The sequence below is a fragment of the Lampetra planeri genome, chromosome 55 (genome assembly GCF_965212315.1).
Source record: "Lampetra planeri chromosome 55, kcLamPlan1.2.h2, whole genome shotgun sequence".
Taxonomy (NCBI): domain Eukaryota; kingdom Metazoa; phylum Chordata; class Hyperoartia; order Petromyzontiformes; family Petromyzontidae; genus Lampetra; species Lampetra planeri.
Genome location: NC_136161.1, coordinates 5010716 through 5026795, shown reverse-complemented (window position 1 = coordinate 5026795; position 16080 = coordinate 5010716). Strand labels below are relative to the sequence as shown.

At 48.6% G+C, this 16080-nt stretch overlaps 1 protein-coding gene across 3 annotated transcripts in view; it reads left to right on the top strand.

Annotated features, from left to right (window-relative positions):
• Nucleotides 1–527: 527 nt before the first annotated feature.
• The window catches only part of LOC144735534 (uncharacterized), a 29230-nt gene continuing 13677 nt past the window's right edge, over nt 528–16080 (top strand). Inside the window, exons 1-5 of one of the 3 annotated variants that reach the window (XM_078617950.1) lie at nt 528–890; nt 995–4949; nt 8107–8212; nt 9250–9381; nt 10642–10776. In XM_078617950.1, the coding sequence (XP_078474076.1) occupies nt 8107–8212; nt 9250–9381; nt 10642–10776 (373 nt within the window). In that variant the 5' untranslated portion in view covers nt 528–890; nt 995–4949. Of the gene's footprint in view, nt 891–994; nt 4950–8106; nt 8213–9249; nt 9382–10641; nt 10777–16080 lie in introns of those variants that run through there. The other 2 variants (XM_078617953.1, XM_078617951.1) reach the window with 2 other exon arrangements.

Here is a 16080-nt window from a genome sequence, read left to right as displayed (position 1 = left end):
CTCACCCACTCACTCACCCACTCACTCATCCATCACCTCCATCTCTTCTCCAGCCCATGTCGTGCCCATTTAGCCCCCTTTATCTGGCCAAACAGAAGCTGCTTGGACATGCGGTGACTGGGCATGCGGGCTACGTGACCCAGCCAACACAGCCTCGCCTACCGGAGGGGCTCACTGACTGGAATGTGTCCAGATCTTTCAAGGCTTTGTGAGAGATGATGCTAACACACAGAGATGTGCCAACCGCACCTCCGATGAGCCACGTTTGGCTACGTACAGTGCGAAAGAAGTTCAACATGTATACGAACACACACACAGTTACAATTTTCTGTACTGTGGGCGTGACTCAGCAAGTGGCTATTCTATTGTTTTTAGGATTTATAAAGCGCCTTTCACCAAGGCGCTTGGCAATGCTTACCAACTTTGGTACAAAATAGCAAAATAAGGGGTGGGAATGGGTGGAGGAAGCGAGGTGAAGGCTGCAGCTGGGGAGGGTTTAAGGGGGTTAGGTGGTGCTGGTAGGGGTGGCGGAAGAGGAAGGGAAAAGGTGACATAAAAGAGGAAAGCGATGGGGAGAGTTGGATGTGGATAGGGAGTTTATTCCAGTGTAAGGGGGCAATCAAAAAGAAGGAGCGAAAGCGAGATTCGGCGTGGGGTGGAAGAGGGAAAGCAAGAAGCTAGGCAGCTCGTGCAGTTTCGCTTTGCACGCCCCATTTTTGTAACGCATCTACTACTACCACCACATGTTTTTGTCCCGCATAAAGCGGTAGAGAAATGTGTGGTTTCGTTTTCTTTGTCTCTCGAACCTGGGGGTTTTCGCACTGAGTCTCAGTGGCTCTGAAAGTGTTGGCAGCCACCGCTACCTCCTCCGCCGCCTTGTCGTCGTCATCGTGCTGCCCGTCGTGTCACTCTGCGCGGTCGCTGATGCTGCTGCCCCTGCTGCTGTTCTGCGTTGAGCATCATAGGTGGCGGTGAAACTCACTCAAGACGTGAGGTGAATCCACACTCGCACTGCGATTCACTCTCTCGCACCATGTTCGCTATTGGTAAAAATTGTTTAGTTTTATTTGTATATATATGTTCTAAGCGATTTGTATACCTTTATTATACTTTGCCCTCCTGTCGTGTTTCTGTATTGTTTGTTGTAACGTTCTGACCCCGTGCCCCTACTGGACATCTGTGAAAAAGAGCTTTATGGCTCATCAGATTCGTCCTCAATTGTAAATAAATATTCTGAAAGGCGGCTGGTGCACTTGCCCGCCCCCCGCCTACCCCTCCGAGGATCGCCACCTATTATGTTTATTAACTGTGAATAACCAAAACAATATCCATTGTGAATAAATTAACCCCCCCTCCCCCACCTCTGGTCCTCGCACCTGATTAGCTAACAAGTAACGACATCACATTTACCATCCCTGCTCTATTTAAGACCGAAGGATTTCTCCACAACTCTCTCTGGCTGTCGTCACCTGATGATGCTTGTTGCTGTTGTAATTACCGGCGACACGTCACAGTAACTCGAATTGTAGATGTGCGTTTACTCTCCAACACACAACCGGTTAGTGCTGAACTAGTAACGAATTGGCCACGTTCTGTTTACGTGACAAACCCCTTACTGATTGGCAGTGTTGGGTAGTCGTGGCGAATTTAACGACACATTTATATTCACGCAATCTAACCCAACAAAAAGTATTTTATGGATACATTTTGCGCATTCCAATGATCCCGAGAGTGAAGCCGTTGGGAGCCTCGTGCTCCTGGTAGGGTCACCCATCATGGCGGCAACTTCTATTCAACTTTTTAAAACTATAAACTCTATACAACATGGAACGACACAATGCCCGATCCGCAGATACAAAGGAGACATCACACTGACGATAATACATTACTCCGCTACTGATGCAGTAGTCTGCATTGACCATCTGAATGTGAAATTGGAGTTGTTGCTCTGCCATCTACATCAGCCGTCCAAAATAACTATAAAGTATTTTTTATTGTTACCAGGTAAAGCCGACTGAGTTACGTAGCTCTTTTTCAAAAGCCACTTGGCCTCTCGGTTAAACACAACTTCCCGTGTTGGATGAACGCCCCACTAACTCATCTCAACCTTCTCGACAACATCCAGAAGAATGGGCTGAAAATAATTGGTGTTGATGAAGCCATTGCCAACACACACCTCACCATCCCCAGCCTGCAAGCTGCTGCTGTCAAGAGTCCTGTGCAAAATGCACTTTCAATCACTGCCCCACAGACCTTCAGGCCTCCCTGATACACATTGTCAGCGAAATCACCGATTCTGGTCTTCAGGTCTTCAAATGCCAAGCACATGGGCATCTTCTAACCTCACCACACTCTTTGTAGGGACCGAGTCTTTGAGCTGCAGTGAACAAATGATTATGCTGCTTAGATGTACCAATGTCTGATATGGCTATTTCACCCAATAAGAAAAAGCAGGGTGGTCTACCTTCATCTGGAAGGGGAGGCTGAACTGAACATCTGATCCACGGAGTCGGCTTCGCAGATCAAAAACAAGATAGCCCATGTACTCCAGGAACTCCCCACCAGGTTATCAACGAAAAGGTCGATAAGCCTCCGCCCAGGTCCAGAACACGTTCCTTCGGAGTGGGCAGGTAGGAACTTGGTTGGACAACGCATTCATGCGATGCGTGACTGTCGGGCGGCGCGTCACGTGGTGCTGAGCCCACTCGAAGCGCTCTATGAAATACAAATCGAGGGCGTGGCTATGCACGACAGACAGACAAATAATCCCTGGTGGGTAGTGTGGAACTGTTGTTCCTACCTGTATTAAGGTTCTTGTCGGCCCTAGGCACATCTGTTTTATGGGCATTCAGTGATAACTTTATACAGTTGGTACTGCTGCCCCATGTCACTAGCTCTGCCGTCACTCCGCTTGTTTTAAGCGTACTTGGTCCAGCTACTGGACAGATGTTGTTACTGCTGATAAGTTCACTATTTAGTCTGAGCACTAATTCGACGGAAGCGCGCTGTGTGCCGCAGATTAGCAGATTTAATTTGAAAAACACCACTTGAAGATGTCATTGCGAATTTTGCAATTAAAACAATCTGGTATAGTTAATCTCCGGTGTTAATTTATCTCACCTTATGAAAACAAAAACGATTGACATGACTATTCTTCTTTATATATACAGGGTGCTTGAAAAAAATGCTAACACTTATATGATACTATCATTTTTAATGGAAAAAGAACGGATTATACACTGTAACATGTTAACAAATGTACATTAATAGCTTCAAAAAGTCAAAGTCTCCACTTGTTCGCCATTTTGTCAACACATAGCTTCAAAAAGTCAAAGAGTCTCCACTTGTTCGCCATTTTGTCAACACATAGCTTCAAAAAGTCAAAGAGTCTCCACTTGTTCGCCATTTTGTCAACACATGCCTGGAATTTTCTCCAGGTGGTCTCCAGAGCCCGGAGGCACATTTCTTGTGGTATTGTTGCAAATTCTCAGAAGTAAAAAAAAATAAGCACCCTTACTGTGCCTATAAAAAATATTCATTCAAGAATATATCTTGGTTACTTACATGTTTTAACATACAAACAAATGAAAAGAACGCAGTCAAATTTTGTTGGAGGCTCTTTTAGTTTTTGTAGGCCCTAGAAACAGTGCCTAATGTGACGTATTGGATAATACGGCCCTGGTGGGTGAATGAGTGGGTGGGTGGCTGCGTGAGTGAGTGGGTGGCTGGGTGAGTGAGTGAGGAGGCCCTTGCCACAGTGGGTATGTGGCTGGGTGAGTGAGTAGGCCCTTGGCACAGTGCCTACTGTGGTGTATTGGATAACACGGCCCTGGTGGGTGAATGAGTGGGTGGGTGGCTGGGTGAGTATGTGGCTGGGTGAATGAGTGGGTGGGTGAGTGAGTGGGTGAGTGAGTAGGCCTTGGCACAGTGCCGACTGTGGCCAATTGGATAATAATGGCCCTGGCCTACGCCCTGATGTTCGACACGAATAACGGGACATGGAGGAGTGGGTTCTACTCCCATCTCGACGATGACGCCGCTCAACTGCCATCCCGAGGAGCGAGCGAAAAGGTTCGTACGGCCTGGGGAGCCTTCCATGCCCGGGTGGCGACTGTGGCCGCAGCATTTGGAGCGGAAACACATTGGCAAGGACGGGGGGTGGGAAGAAAAGTCAACGCCAAACAGCATCCCTCCTCGAGACCCAAGTGTGCCCAACACACGGCCTGATCTGATCATGACAAAGGCAGTCGGTCACCAGAGAGACCAACAAAAGACTACGCAGAAGCACCCCAGGTTCCAAGCACTGGCACCTCCTGGACTTACACCATCGTCCGTGCCATTGATCCGAGAGACACGCAGCCCGAGTGGGCTACACGGGGGACCTTTGTCTGTGTGTGTGTGCTCACAGCACTTGCCCCTACTGCCCGTGTGGGCTACTCGGGGGACCTTTGTCTGTGTTTGTTCACAGCACTTGCCCCTACAGCCTGTGTGGGCTACACGGAGGACCTTTGTCTGTGTGCTCACAGCACTTGTCTTTATAACCCGTGTGGACTACACGGGGGACCTTTGTTATTGCACTGAGGCAGCAGGCTGCACGGAGTGGACAGGGAATTTGTATTCATTTGTAATCTCTGTGTGTGTGGCGTTTGAACGTGATCGCTGCATTGCGTGTGATGTTAATCCTCTTCATAATTTAACCGTTAACTTTATTTATTTTTAATGTTTATTTTTTAAAGTGCGAAATAAAACACGCAGACACACATCCCTCGTGTCCTGGCGGGCCACGGGCCCAAGCGCAGGGCCTGCCTTGCCTGATTTCGCTGCCGGAACAAATCCCTCGTATCCCGGCGGGCACGGTGGGCCCGCGCCAGGGCCTGCCTTGCCTGATTTCGCTGCCGGAGATCTCGCGCGCCTCGCCGGGCGACGGAGGTCCGCCGGGTGAGACCGTGGTAGGTCCAATACGGTTACGTGGCCGATGTAATTTGTTTGTGGGCTGATAAAATCCACGCGTGTTCGTCATTCTGCCGCTTAAGTTTAAATTGTACCCCGTCTCTCAATGCAATCGTAAGCGCGCGCGTTGATTTAAATTGTTCTGATGCTCTGATCCACTGCTTCGTGAAGGTTGACACGTCTCGAACGTGCATGGCACACACAGCGCTGTACTGTATTATTATTATACATAGATATTACAATACGTAGCGTGGACACAATACACATTATTGCTACGGTTTTACTATTTTTTAAACTATGTTCAGTTTACCAGGTGTAAGCCCCCCCCCCCACCTAGCTGCTATGTCGCTCTGTTTTAAAGGCGACCTGATGATCACAAATGATATTTCGACCAAAGTGGCTTCTCGTCTTCATCATCAATCTTGATTTGAAGCTTTCGTGACTGCAGGAATCCGTAGTCTTTGGTTCTTTCGGTAAAGTCACGTAGGTAGAAATAAAATAAATATACCTACGTGACTTTACCGAAAGAACTAAAGAGTATCTTCATCATCATCGCGTGGAAATTTATAGCAGCGGTCTAATACTCTATAGCAGGGACTGGTGGAATGCACAATTATTGCATACCGTGATCATAATAATATTAACTTGACCGGCCATGGTCTAGTTCAGGGGTCGGCAACCTACGGCTCCGGAGCCGCATGCGGCTCTTTACGGGCTGCTTCTTGACGATATGTACGTATGTACAGTATGTACTCAGATGCATTGCGGCTCTTGAAATACTTAATTTTGTACCGAATTGGAAAGAAATGGCTCTTCTTGTTATTTTGGTTGCCGACCCCTGGTCTAGTTAAAACTATAAAAGTACTGTATACATTTTTATTATTATTATTACTACACACTTTTATTGAATTTGCTGTGCTATCTGTTTATATTCTTTGGAATATTTGAACGCTTTCATATCTTCGGATCTACGCAGCCCTACAAAGCTGACATTTTCCACGCAGACTGACCGCCTGGCGTGACAATTCAAGATTTAATTTAAAAAAACCTCGGTCGAGGTCACACCCATCGCGGTCATATTCGTGTTTTTAACTAAATGTTAATATTCTTGGTTCTTTCGGTAAAGTCACGTAGAAGGGACATAATAAAATAATACAAATATATTGTTTTATATATTTGATTTTTTTTTTACTTTACCGAAAGAACCAATAATATGAATCCCTGCAGTGACGAAAGCTTTAAATAAAATTAAATGTTAATAATTAATAATCTTATATTTTACCCCTCCCTCCCCCTTTTTGAAATCGTGAATGGTCGTGTCCCAGCCACGAGGGCAAACATCCGGTGCAATCACAGCGGCTGTTGCTGGGCCAGCCTTTGACCAATGAATGGGGCGCTTCTGTCTCCGCTCGTCATGGCGCCGGAGCGGCCGCTGTGCATCCCTCTTCTGAGCTCTTCTTTGTCACGTCTCCTGTCCAACCTATATAGTCCTTTCCCAGTATTATGCACAGGCCACCGCTTCTGGTGTTGGCATTGTCAAATCTTGAGGAGTGCATTGTGATGTTGCAGGGGCATCTCGGGAGATGATCCATGCATGTGGTTTGCTTCTCCTGAAGCTGCCCCATGATTTCATGAGAAAGTTGCATCTGCCGAAATCCACTCTGTCTGTTTCGGCTCCGCCATGTGAGCCATTTGGAATTGGAGCCAGATACGAGCTCCTCACTCGTCTCACTCTCACGAGTTGCCGGTCGTGGTCACCTGCTACCCTCGGCCTAATGTTAGGGGGCGTTATGCCAGATAGTGTGAAAATCCAGGGAACAGCGTGTCATTTAGGGCGGTGTCGACATGGTTACTGTGGGTTGAGCGTCCCCAGTTAGAGCATGCATATTCAGCCACAGAGAAACAAAGTGCTTCCTTAGCGCTGTGTGACAGCATAAAATGAATCTGCGACACGTAAAGAAAATTAAACCTTTGAAATTAAGCCACCCACTTTTATTCAGTACATCACATTTTGTTCATTTCTGGGGTGATAATTTATTTTCCTTTTTAGTGCAAATTAAAGTGTGTGCATTGAAAAACTAGTTTTTACCTAATTTATTTTACCAGGTAAGGCCCCACTGAGCTATGTTTTTTTTCAGAAGTGACCATCACAAATGATAGCTCAACGAAAGTGGCTTGTCGTCACGTGCAAATTTATAGCAGTAGCCAAATACTCTAAATGTGTGACGTTGATTCTGATGAACTAAATCAAATGTAGTTCATTAATGATTTGACCACGAGCATTTAAGTATTTGAAGGAGACTTAATTGCTGCTATTCGCTTATCTGCCACACCACACCCGACTTCCTTTGGGTGAGACAAAGGTGGCCAGGTGTGGTGTTAGCCAAACCACCACCACCTTGTACACCGTGGTGACCATAACAGAAGCTTGCGCACAGCACTTCTCCCACAATAGGCGATATAGGTGACTGCAGGAATCCATACTCTTTGGTTTTTTCGGTAAAGTCACGTAGATAGAAAATTAATAGATCACGACGTTTCGATCTGCTGGCTGACTGCTTCAGCAGTTCTCTTGCTGTGTTTGCCTCACCTGATGACGATTGCTTGTGTTGCGATCGAAACGTCGTGATCTATTAATTTTCTAAATACGTGACTTTACCGAAAGGCTATCTAGGTTATTTGTAGGATGTTTGATTTATTCGTGTGTAGTCTCCAACAAATAGGAGTCTTAATTTCCTCAGGCACGGGACACATGCGGGTTTTCAAGGATTCCTTTCAATTCAGGCATCTCGAACTATCTCGCTTTCCCTTAAAATATCCCTCAAGCCACTTTCCCAAAGGTTCCTTAACCTTCTGAAATGCCTGCAGCCAATCGCCTTCCACTTTCTCTAATGCATTCCAACTGTCCTCCCTGTCAATCTCCTCCATTTCACGCTCTTTCCATGTTATATTTCTCCTCCAATCCCCTTAAATTTACCTGCCTCGAACCAATCCCCTTTCAGGCCCGTGAAATACCAATCAGCGGGGCTTGTTTTTCTTTTCATGACTGTCCGTGTCATGCACGCCGTGTCCATAAAGTCGGGTGGGTATTTTCGGTTGTGATCGAATCACTATACTTGTGCATCTCTGATTGTTGGTTTTATTTTTGCTCCCCAGATGGCTTCTTGGATTAACTTTGCATCCATCAAACAAGAATGTGAAGACAATACGAGTCTTGGGACTTGGCCGGATTTGGTGATGAAAAGTGCAGATATTGATGGCGGTGAGATCAGTAGCGCCTATTCTTGTCTCCGACACGTACAGTAGACTCTCAATTATCTGTGCTAATGATGGGGAGGGCAGCCGTGGATAATCCAAAAATATAAATTTCCCGTGGATCTCGCTACCAAAAACCAATAATCTACGTATAAATTATGTTTTGGTTAAGAAAATTTAGTTTTTTTAAAGAACTGAAAAATATTTGGAGTAAAGAATGTATTGATATTGTTTTATTACAACTGACGATTTAGATTGTTAGTCTTTTGAATTAGAACAAATACTAACATCGACCGATCGATGCGTGTGCTTTGTCATAACATTTTCCTGCTCCCGTGCAGAAGACTCCACCCGCTAAGTGGACAGCAGAGCCATGCTAATAAAAATAAATAAAACTCCGCCCACTGTTGTAAATATAGGCAACTACTGTACTGTAGAGGCGATCACATGGATTTTGGATTAACCGGAGCACATTTTTTTAGGTTTAAGCATTAGACTTGTAAAAACATTTCCAAGAATAACAAGAAATAACAATTTTTTTATTATTACTTTGGGCTAAAGGGAAAATCCACAAGTTATTATTTTTTGTCAAAATCTCAGGTGCGCGGTTAATCCCCAAATGGGATAAACCGCACACGCAGATAATCTAGAGTCTACTGTATAACAATTTCAATGTAATTGGTAATCCAAGACTCCAGTCACAAACTAAGGAACCGCATCAACGTTTAGTGTGAGAAATGTCCATATTGGGCCGTTTAAATCTCTTGTTCTTGTATGCATTACACCTCCCAACTATGGAATACACCAATAAATCTCATTCCACTTATCAATTACACTGGCCATCAAGAGAAAAGATGTTTCAGTAAATTAGCATGGTTGGCACCTTCGATTAGCACAGTTGGCTACGTCCGGTGCGAAAGCAGTTGAACATAAATACGGTTGGCTACGTACAATGCGAAATAAGTTCAACACATACACATGGAGCAATGATCCTTCTTTACAGTACATATGAAAAACCACGTCTTATTTATTTATTAATTGCAGCTCAACTTCCAAAGAATGTTAAGATTGACGGAGGCAGTAAGAGGCCAGAGGAGATGGCGGATTCCCGTGCGTGTGTAGCCACTCCAGACCAGGACTACGTCAAGTTGGAATTGGAGAAGTACACTGCTCGTGGTAAGTTGTCCGTTTTGGTCACGGAGAAGGCGTTGTTGTTGTTGCTTTGGAGACGAGGAGACTGGGAGATTGATGATCTCTGTTCGGTTGATGGAATTCGTCGTGATTTCTCACTTTACAGAGTGGGCCTTGTAAAGGCTGCCATCTTCTACACAGTGGCGAGATGTTAACTACCTTGCCTGGTATACAGGAGGTTGTGAGTTTTATCCTGATTTTGATGCCTGCTGTATATTTGGAGTTTGCGTCTCTCTCTCTCTCTCTCCCCCTGTAGTCATGTGGATCTTTCTCTGGGTCCTCCGGTTTTTCCCTTCACAGATCAACAAGCATTTACAATATTTGGTTATTGCTATAAATGTTTACGTGATAATAAGCCATTTCGTTAAGCTATCATTTATGGCCAGGTCACTTCTGAAAAATAGCTTATATAGCTCAGTGGGCGTTACCTGGTAAAATAAAAACAGTTTATCGTAAAATACTTTATACTCATGCAGAACAATAACACTGGTCTTAAAAATAAATCTGCATCTATCTTCTATATCAATAAATAACTTAATCTGTATGTATTTCTCCAAATCTCTAGAGTACTTCCTGACAAGGGAGAAAGCTGAAATTTGGCAAATAGATTGCTTTTAGGACACAAACAACAGAAACAAATCTGAAAATCCGAGATTTTTTATTTTAAGGCCCACAAAACTCGATTTTAAGTGCCCCATAAACATGTTTGTGCTTGTCATTCAGAAACCGTTTAAAATATAAGATTGCGGGGTTTTTCATTTGATGGAGCGTTTTACAGCAAATACATTTAAAGCGAGAATCATTGTTCTATCTTTTATTGTTTTTGAGATATTTCAGATTAAAGTGGTTTTGAACGAAATCGGAATAATTTGAAAATGCTAAAAGATAGGAGCTTCCCCTCATAGAGTATTTAGTTCATACATTTTTGTTCTTTCTCATAAAAAAAGAACGGATTCTTAAAATTGAGCAGTTTCTAATGGGTACGTCTTTAAATATAAACAGTTTAATCAAGTCAACAATATTAGTTTTTTGTGTGGAAAAGTACAAATTTATGGAGTAGTTTGTGTCTAATCGTAGATAAAAATTGTAAAAACCCATGGGTTGATTCTTATATTTATTCAAACTTTTGCCTGGCAAAGACGGGCTTTATGAACTAGTATATATATCAATGGTGACATTTTAGGCAGCCAATGGCCCTTCTTCAAAGCACAGGTGAAAAGCTATGCTGCGTTTTCTTCATTCCAGCTGAACTTCTGAAGAATGTGAAGATTGAGGGAGCCAGTGAGAGGCCAGAGGAGGTGGAAGATTCCCATGGATTCCTGCCCACTACAGGCCGGAACTTCATCAAGGTGGAATTGGACGAGGAGGACCTTGGGAAAGGTGAGTTCCATTTTGGCCACACCTTGTTGTGAAAGACCCAAGGCAGAAGATCCTTGGGTTTTGATCTTCCACGAAGCTCATAGCCCGCCCTAAAATGCATCTGCTGCACAAACCATGGCAGATGCGGTTACCTGATGCACCCCTTCTGCGGTTGTCAGGACTTGACCACCTGAATTTGACATTGTAGTTGTTGCTCTGCATCAGCCATACGAAAGAAGAAGACAGAAAATTATATGTTTAGTTTTTAACACTAATCATATCTCAGTCATGCTACAGTTCATCATCGATTACCCGGCGCGAGATTATCCAGCTTCCAACATCCGGCGGTCCCGGGCCGATCCGGCAAAACCGCTCCAAAGGCTGTAACCCAGTGTGGCGATCGTCAAACACATGGTTTTTGAAACAAGAGCCTAGTAGTAGTACGTACATCACCCCATGCAGGAGTCTTTGAGATTAGAGTGGTAAGTACCGTACAGTAAATACGGTAACTTTTTTACAGTAGGTAATATTTGCATGCTTATTTATGCCAATTTCACATAGTAAACATTTAAAACACAAAATAATATCAACTTATAACGCGCACGGTATTCGCTCACTCTTGAGAGCGGATGACTCGGAGGCGCGAGGAACCACAGATAAGCGGAAACGCGTCCACGCGCTGAGCCGGTGCCAACAATTTCCCAAGTTCTGTAGTCCCCCCGCTCCAAAGGCTGTAACCCAGTGTGGCGATCGTCAAACACATGGTTGTTGAAACAAGAGCCTAGTAGTACTACAAATGTAGGGGTGTTAGAGAGAGAGCCCGTTATGCATGGCAGCCTATGGTAAACAAACACAGTAGGCGGGGCTACATGTGTGCACAAGCAGGTGCCCTCTGCGACGTCCGCGCCAGACACCCTGGGGGGTCGATTCGGTCGTTATGATCCCCCGGGGCCCCACCCCTCAGGGAGGGGTGGGGTATAAAAGGGGATTGTATCGAAGGGCTCGAGAGTGATGTTTAGCTAAAGAAGAGGAGGCGGAAGACGTCTGAGATAGAGCCCTGGACTCCCCCTGGTACGCCGTCCTTATCAGGACCGCGCAGGCTCGAGCCAGTGGCGTGGTACCAGAGCCAGAGCCAGTGCTGGTCTGGACTCTGGGTACCGGGCCCGACTGACCAGTGTCGGGCCAAGATAGCCTCCCCTAGCCCATTAGTGGAGGACTCAGAGGCAGGCTAGGGTTAGCTAGAGAGGTGTGTCCTCAGATAGACGGGTGAGGGGGCCGATACCCCCTCAAATGTGTATGTCACAACGTTGGTGTAAAATAAACAAGTGTGCCTCCAACTCCGGTGTGAACGAGTCGTGAGCGTTACTACATCTGGCGTCAGAAGTGAAACAAAGTACGAACATGGATACACGCCGGACGACTCGAGTCGGAGTACCAGGGGCGGAGGACACCGCTGCAGTCGGAGGGCCCGAGATGGCTGAAGATGCCATCGAGCAGCCGGGGCTGGGTGCACCCACGCCACAGCAGCTGGAGGAAGGGGAGCCGTCGACGGAGGGGCTGAGGCAGGCGCACGCGAAGCTGGCCGAGCTGCTGTACGCCGCAGCCGCCATGCTCGACAACATCACGCGGCTGGGGGCTGCGGGACCGCCACGAGGCGACAGCAGCCAACGACCACAGCGCCTTCCCGCCATTTCAACGGAGCAACATTTTGAAACTCCCGCCATCGCCGCAGCTGCTGTTGAGGGCGTGGCCGCTCTAAGCATCGCGTCCAACGGCGGGAGTACAGTGCCTGCCGCGTCACCACGGGTGCGACCGGCGATGCCATCGCTGCTTCGGGCCGACGCTGAGTCGAGTGAGGGAGACGAGGGAGCGCGATCGTCCTCTGCAGCCGCTGCCTTACATCAGCGACTGCCGCCGCTCAAAGAATTTGTGGGCGAGGAGGGCGACTGGGGCGGCTTCCAGCGGCGCTTCCTCGCTCACCAGGAGATGGCACAGTGGACAGACGCCGAGGCTCTCCGAGCACTGCCAGCACTCCTCGACAGCGACGCCCTCGCCACACTAACATCGGCAACGAAGGAGAGGCGTTCCACGCTGCGGAAGGCGATGCAAGTGCTGTCCGCTGTGTATGGGCCACCATCGGACTGTCGTCAACTCTTTTACGATCGCCAGCGGGGGACGAAGGAGTCGCCCCTGGCGTACCGTACAAGCCTCCTGGCGCTGGCAAAGGAAGCCTTTCCACGAATGGACGACGAGGGGATCGACGCCATGGTGACAGAAAAGATACTTTTGCTGGCGGACGACTTAGACATCGTCATTGTCGCACAGGACGATGCAGAAATGTGCTCCCTCCAAGCGGCCCGTCTCCTCCACGCAAACCTGTCCTCTCAACGACGGAAGGCCAGCAAGGCGGCGAGCGGGCGCGCCGTCGCTGCGGCCACCCTCCCGGCGGAAGAGGTTTGCGCCATCAACCATCGACGGCAGCACGGAGCGGGAGCGCGGGAGGACCGGGCCGATTCAAGCCGTCTACAACGTCCATCGTCGCCACCAGCGCTTCCACGCTGTTATAACTGCGGCATCCGGGGCCACGTCGCCTCGGGGTGCCGCTCTCCTCGGCAGCGCGGAACGACACCTCAACGGGACGCCGGCCCTCGTCACAAGCTCCACCATCATAATCCGGCGAGTCGCGGCACCCCTCATGTTTGGCCCACGCACACGCCCGTCACACACTCGAACACCGCAGCGAAGGGGGGGCAAATATCGCGTACCATGGCACCAACACGCACCGCTCTGGGTACTCACATTGAACCCAGCCAGTGGTCCGTGTTGGCCCATCGGGTTGTAGCCGCGTCATCGGGGTCGTCGGCCGTTGTGGGTCACATCGATGGGGTCGAGGTGCGCATCCTGGTCGATACAGGAGCATCGGCGACCATTATTTCGGAGTTGATTTATAACATTCTCCCTGCCCAGAGCCGTCCTTTGATGCCTGTTAATGTGCCATTCTTTGCTGCTAACGGGGGTTCACTTGGCATCATCGGACAAATTCGAGCCCAAATTTGTGTCGGGGATATTAAATTATCTGGGCCGATTTTTGTTTCCTCCTCGCTGGCGGTTCCGTGCCTGCTGGGGACGGATTTCCTGGCCAAAATGCCGATTAGGATATTAATCGATCAGGGATGCATTGAGCTCCCATCGGGCCGACGCATGGCGTTTTTGCCATCCCCCGCTACGAGCCGGACGGCGTTCGCGACGGTGCCGGCGTTCGTAGATAGAACGGTGCGCGTTCCTCCGGGGGCGCAAATGTTAATTCCTTTGAGACTTCGGCGGCCCTTCGCTAAGGGCATTGGGGCTCAAGGGGTTTTGCTGGGACCGTCTAGGGCCGGGGTCAGTGGACCTAATTTACTCCCGGCCCAGACCATAGTGAGAGGGGATGGAGAACCCTTCATCGCGGTCCTCAATGTGGGCTCGCAGACGGTGGTGGTCCCACAGGGGACCGTGCTTGCTCACGCAACGCCGGTGCCCTGTGAGGAACCCGTCGCGAGTCATGTCGGCGCTGCCCCTGCACCGCGACCACATTCAGACAGCGATGAAGGGTGGCTCGAGGCGCTTTGCGCGGGATCGACGGACCTGTCAAATTTAGAGCGCCAACGTCTTAAGACACTACTGAGGGAATTTTCCGACGTTTTCAGTCGGGATAAATACGATTTGGGCTGCACTCATCTGCTGCGTCACCATATTGATACGGGTGACAGCGCGCCAATACGCCAAAATCCTTTTCGGTTGAGTCCCGCCGAAAAGGACCATGTCAAATCGGCTGTTGATGACATGCTAGCCGCCGACATAATTTCTCCCTCCAACAGCCCTTGGGGAGCGCCGATCGTCCTGGTTAAGAAGCAGGACGGTTCGTTGCGGTTTTGCGTTGACTTTCGGCGCCTTAATAAAATTACGGTTGCCGACGCATACCCGCTCCCACGGATGGACGAATCGCTTGACGCCTTGGCGGGAGCGCGATTCTTCTCCACATTGGACTTACTTTCGGGATTCTGGCAGCTTCCTCTGGACGATGATTCAAAGCCTAAAACTGCTTTCCGTACTCCGCACGGCCTGTTTCAATTCAACCGGTTGCCGATGGGCTTACACTCAGCGCCGGCAACTTTCCAGCGGTTGATGGAATTGGTTTTGGCTGGATTGCAATGGGAGTCGTGCCTGATTTATTTGGATGACGTCATTGTCTTTGGCAAAACTTTTGAGGAACATCTCCAGAGGTTGCGGGCGGTTTTCCTAAAGATGCGGGCTGCTAATTTGAAATTTAAGCCCCAAAAATGCCATTTGTTACGCGAGTCGGTGCGTTATTTGGGGCACATCGTGGGGCGCTCAGGTATTTCTACCGATCCCGCCAAAACGCAGTGTGTAAGCTCCTGGCCGACTCCCACCTCAGTGGGAGAGGTTAGGAGTTTTATTGGGTTTGCGTCGTATTATAGACGCTTCGTCGCTAATTTTGCGACTATCGCCAAACCCCTACATGCTTTAACATCTAAAGGGGTTCGGTTTTGCTGGGGTCAGGAGGAGGAGGCTGCTTTTTGCTCCCTTCGGGATGCTTTGGTAAACGCTCCTCCCCTGATTTACCCTGATTTTTCAAAACCGTTCTTGCTCGACACCGATGCGAGCAACACGGGTATTGGGGGCGTGCTCTCCCAGGTGGTTGACGGCGTGGAACATGTGGTTGCGTACGGCAGTCGGGTGTTGTCTCCAGCGGAGCAACGGTATTGTGTCACCCGTAGGGAACTGTTGGCAATTGTCCATTTCGTCCAACAGTATCGCCCATATCTGTACGGTCGGCATTTCACCGTCCGCACAGATCATGCGGCACTGCAGTACGCCCTGAGGGTTCAACAGCCATCGGGACAATTGTCCCGATGGTTGGAGGTCCTCCAGGATTACGATTTCCAAACCACATACCGTAAGGGCGTTCGCCACACCAACGCGGACGCTCTGTCACGCTTGCCAACCACCTCCGAGTGTGCATGCCTCCTGGGGTCTGGACGTTGCAGGCCTCCAGGGGACACATCGGTACCTGTCTTGGCGGCCGCCAACGACGACGATGCAATGGTTCCAAATTCAATCGAACAGCAGGGCAAAGATTCCCTGTTGGGGTTGCCCGTCATTGAATGGGGGCGCCTCCAGATGGAGGATGTCTCCCTCCTCGGGTGGCGACGTCGCGTTGGCGGTGCGGCGGGGGGAAAAAGTGGTGGTTCCGACGCATGGGAAATGTGCCAAGGTCTGCTAATGCATTGGGACGGGAAGTCACGTCGACATCGGCTGGTTGTC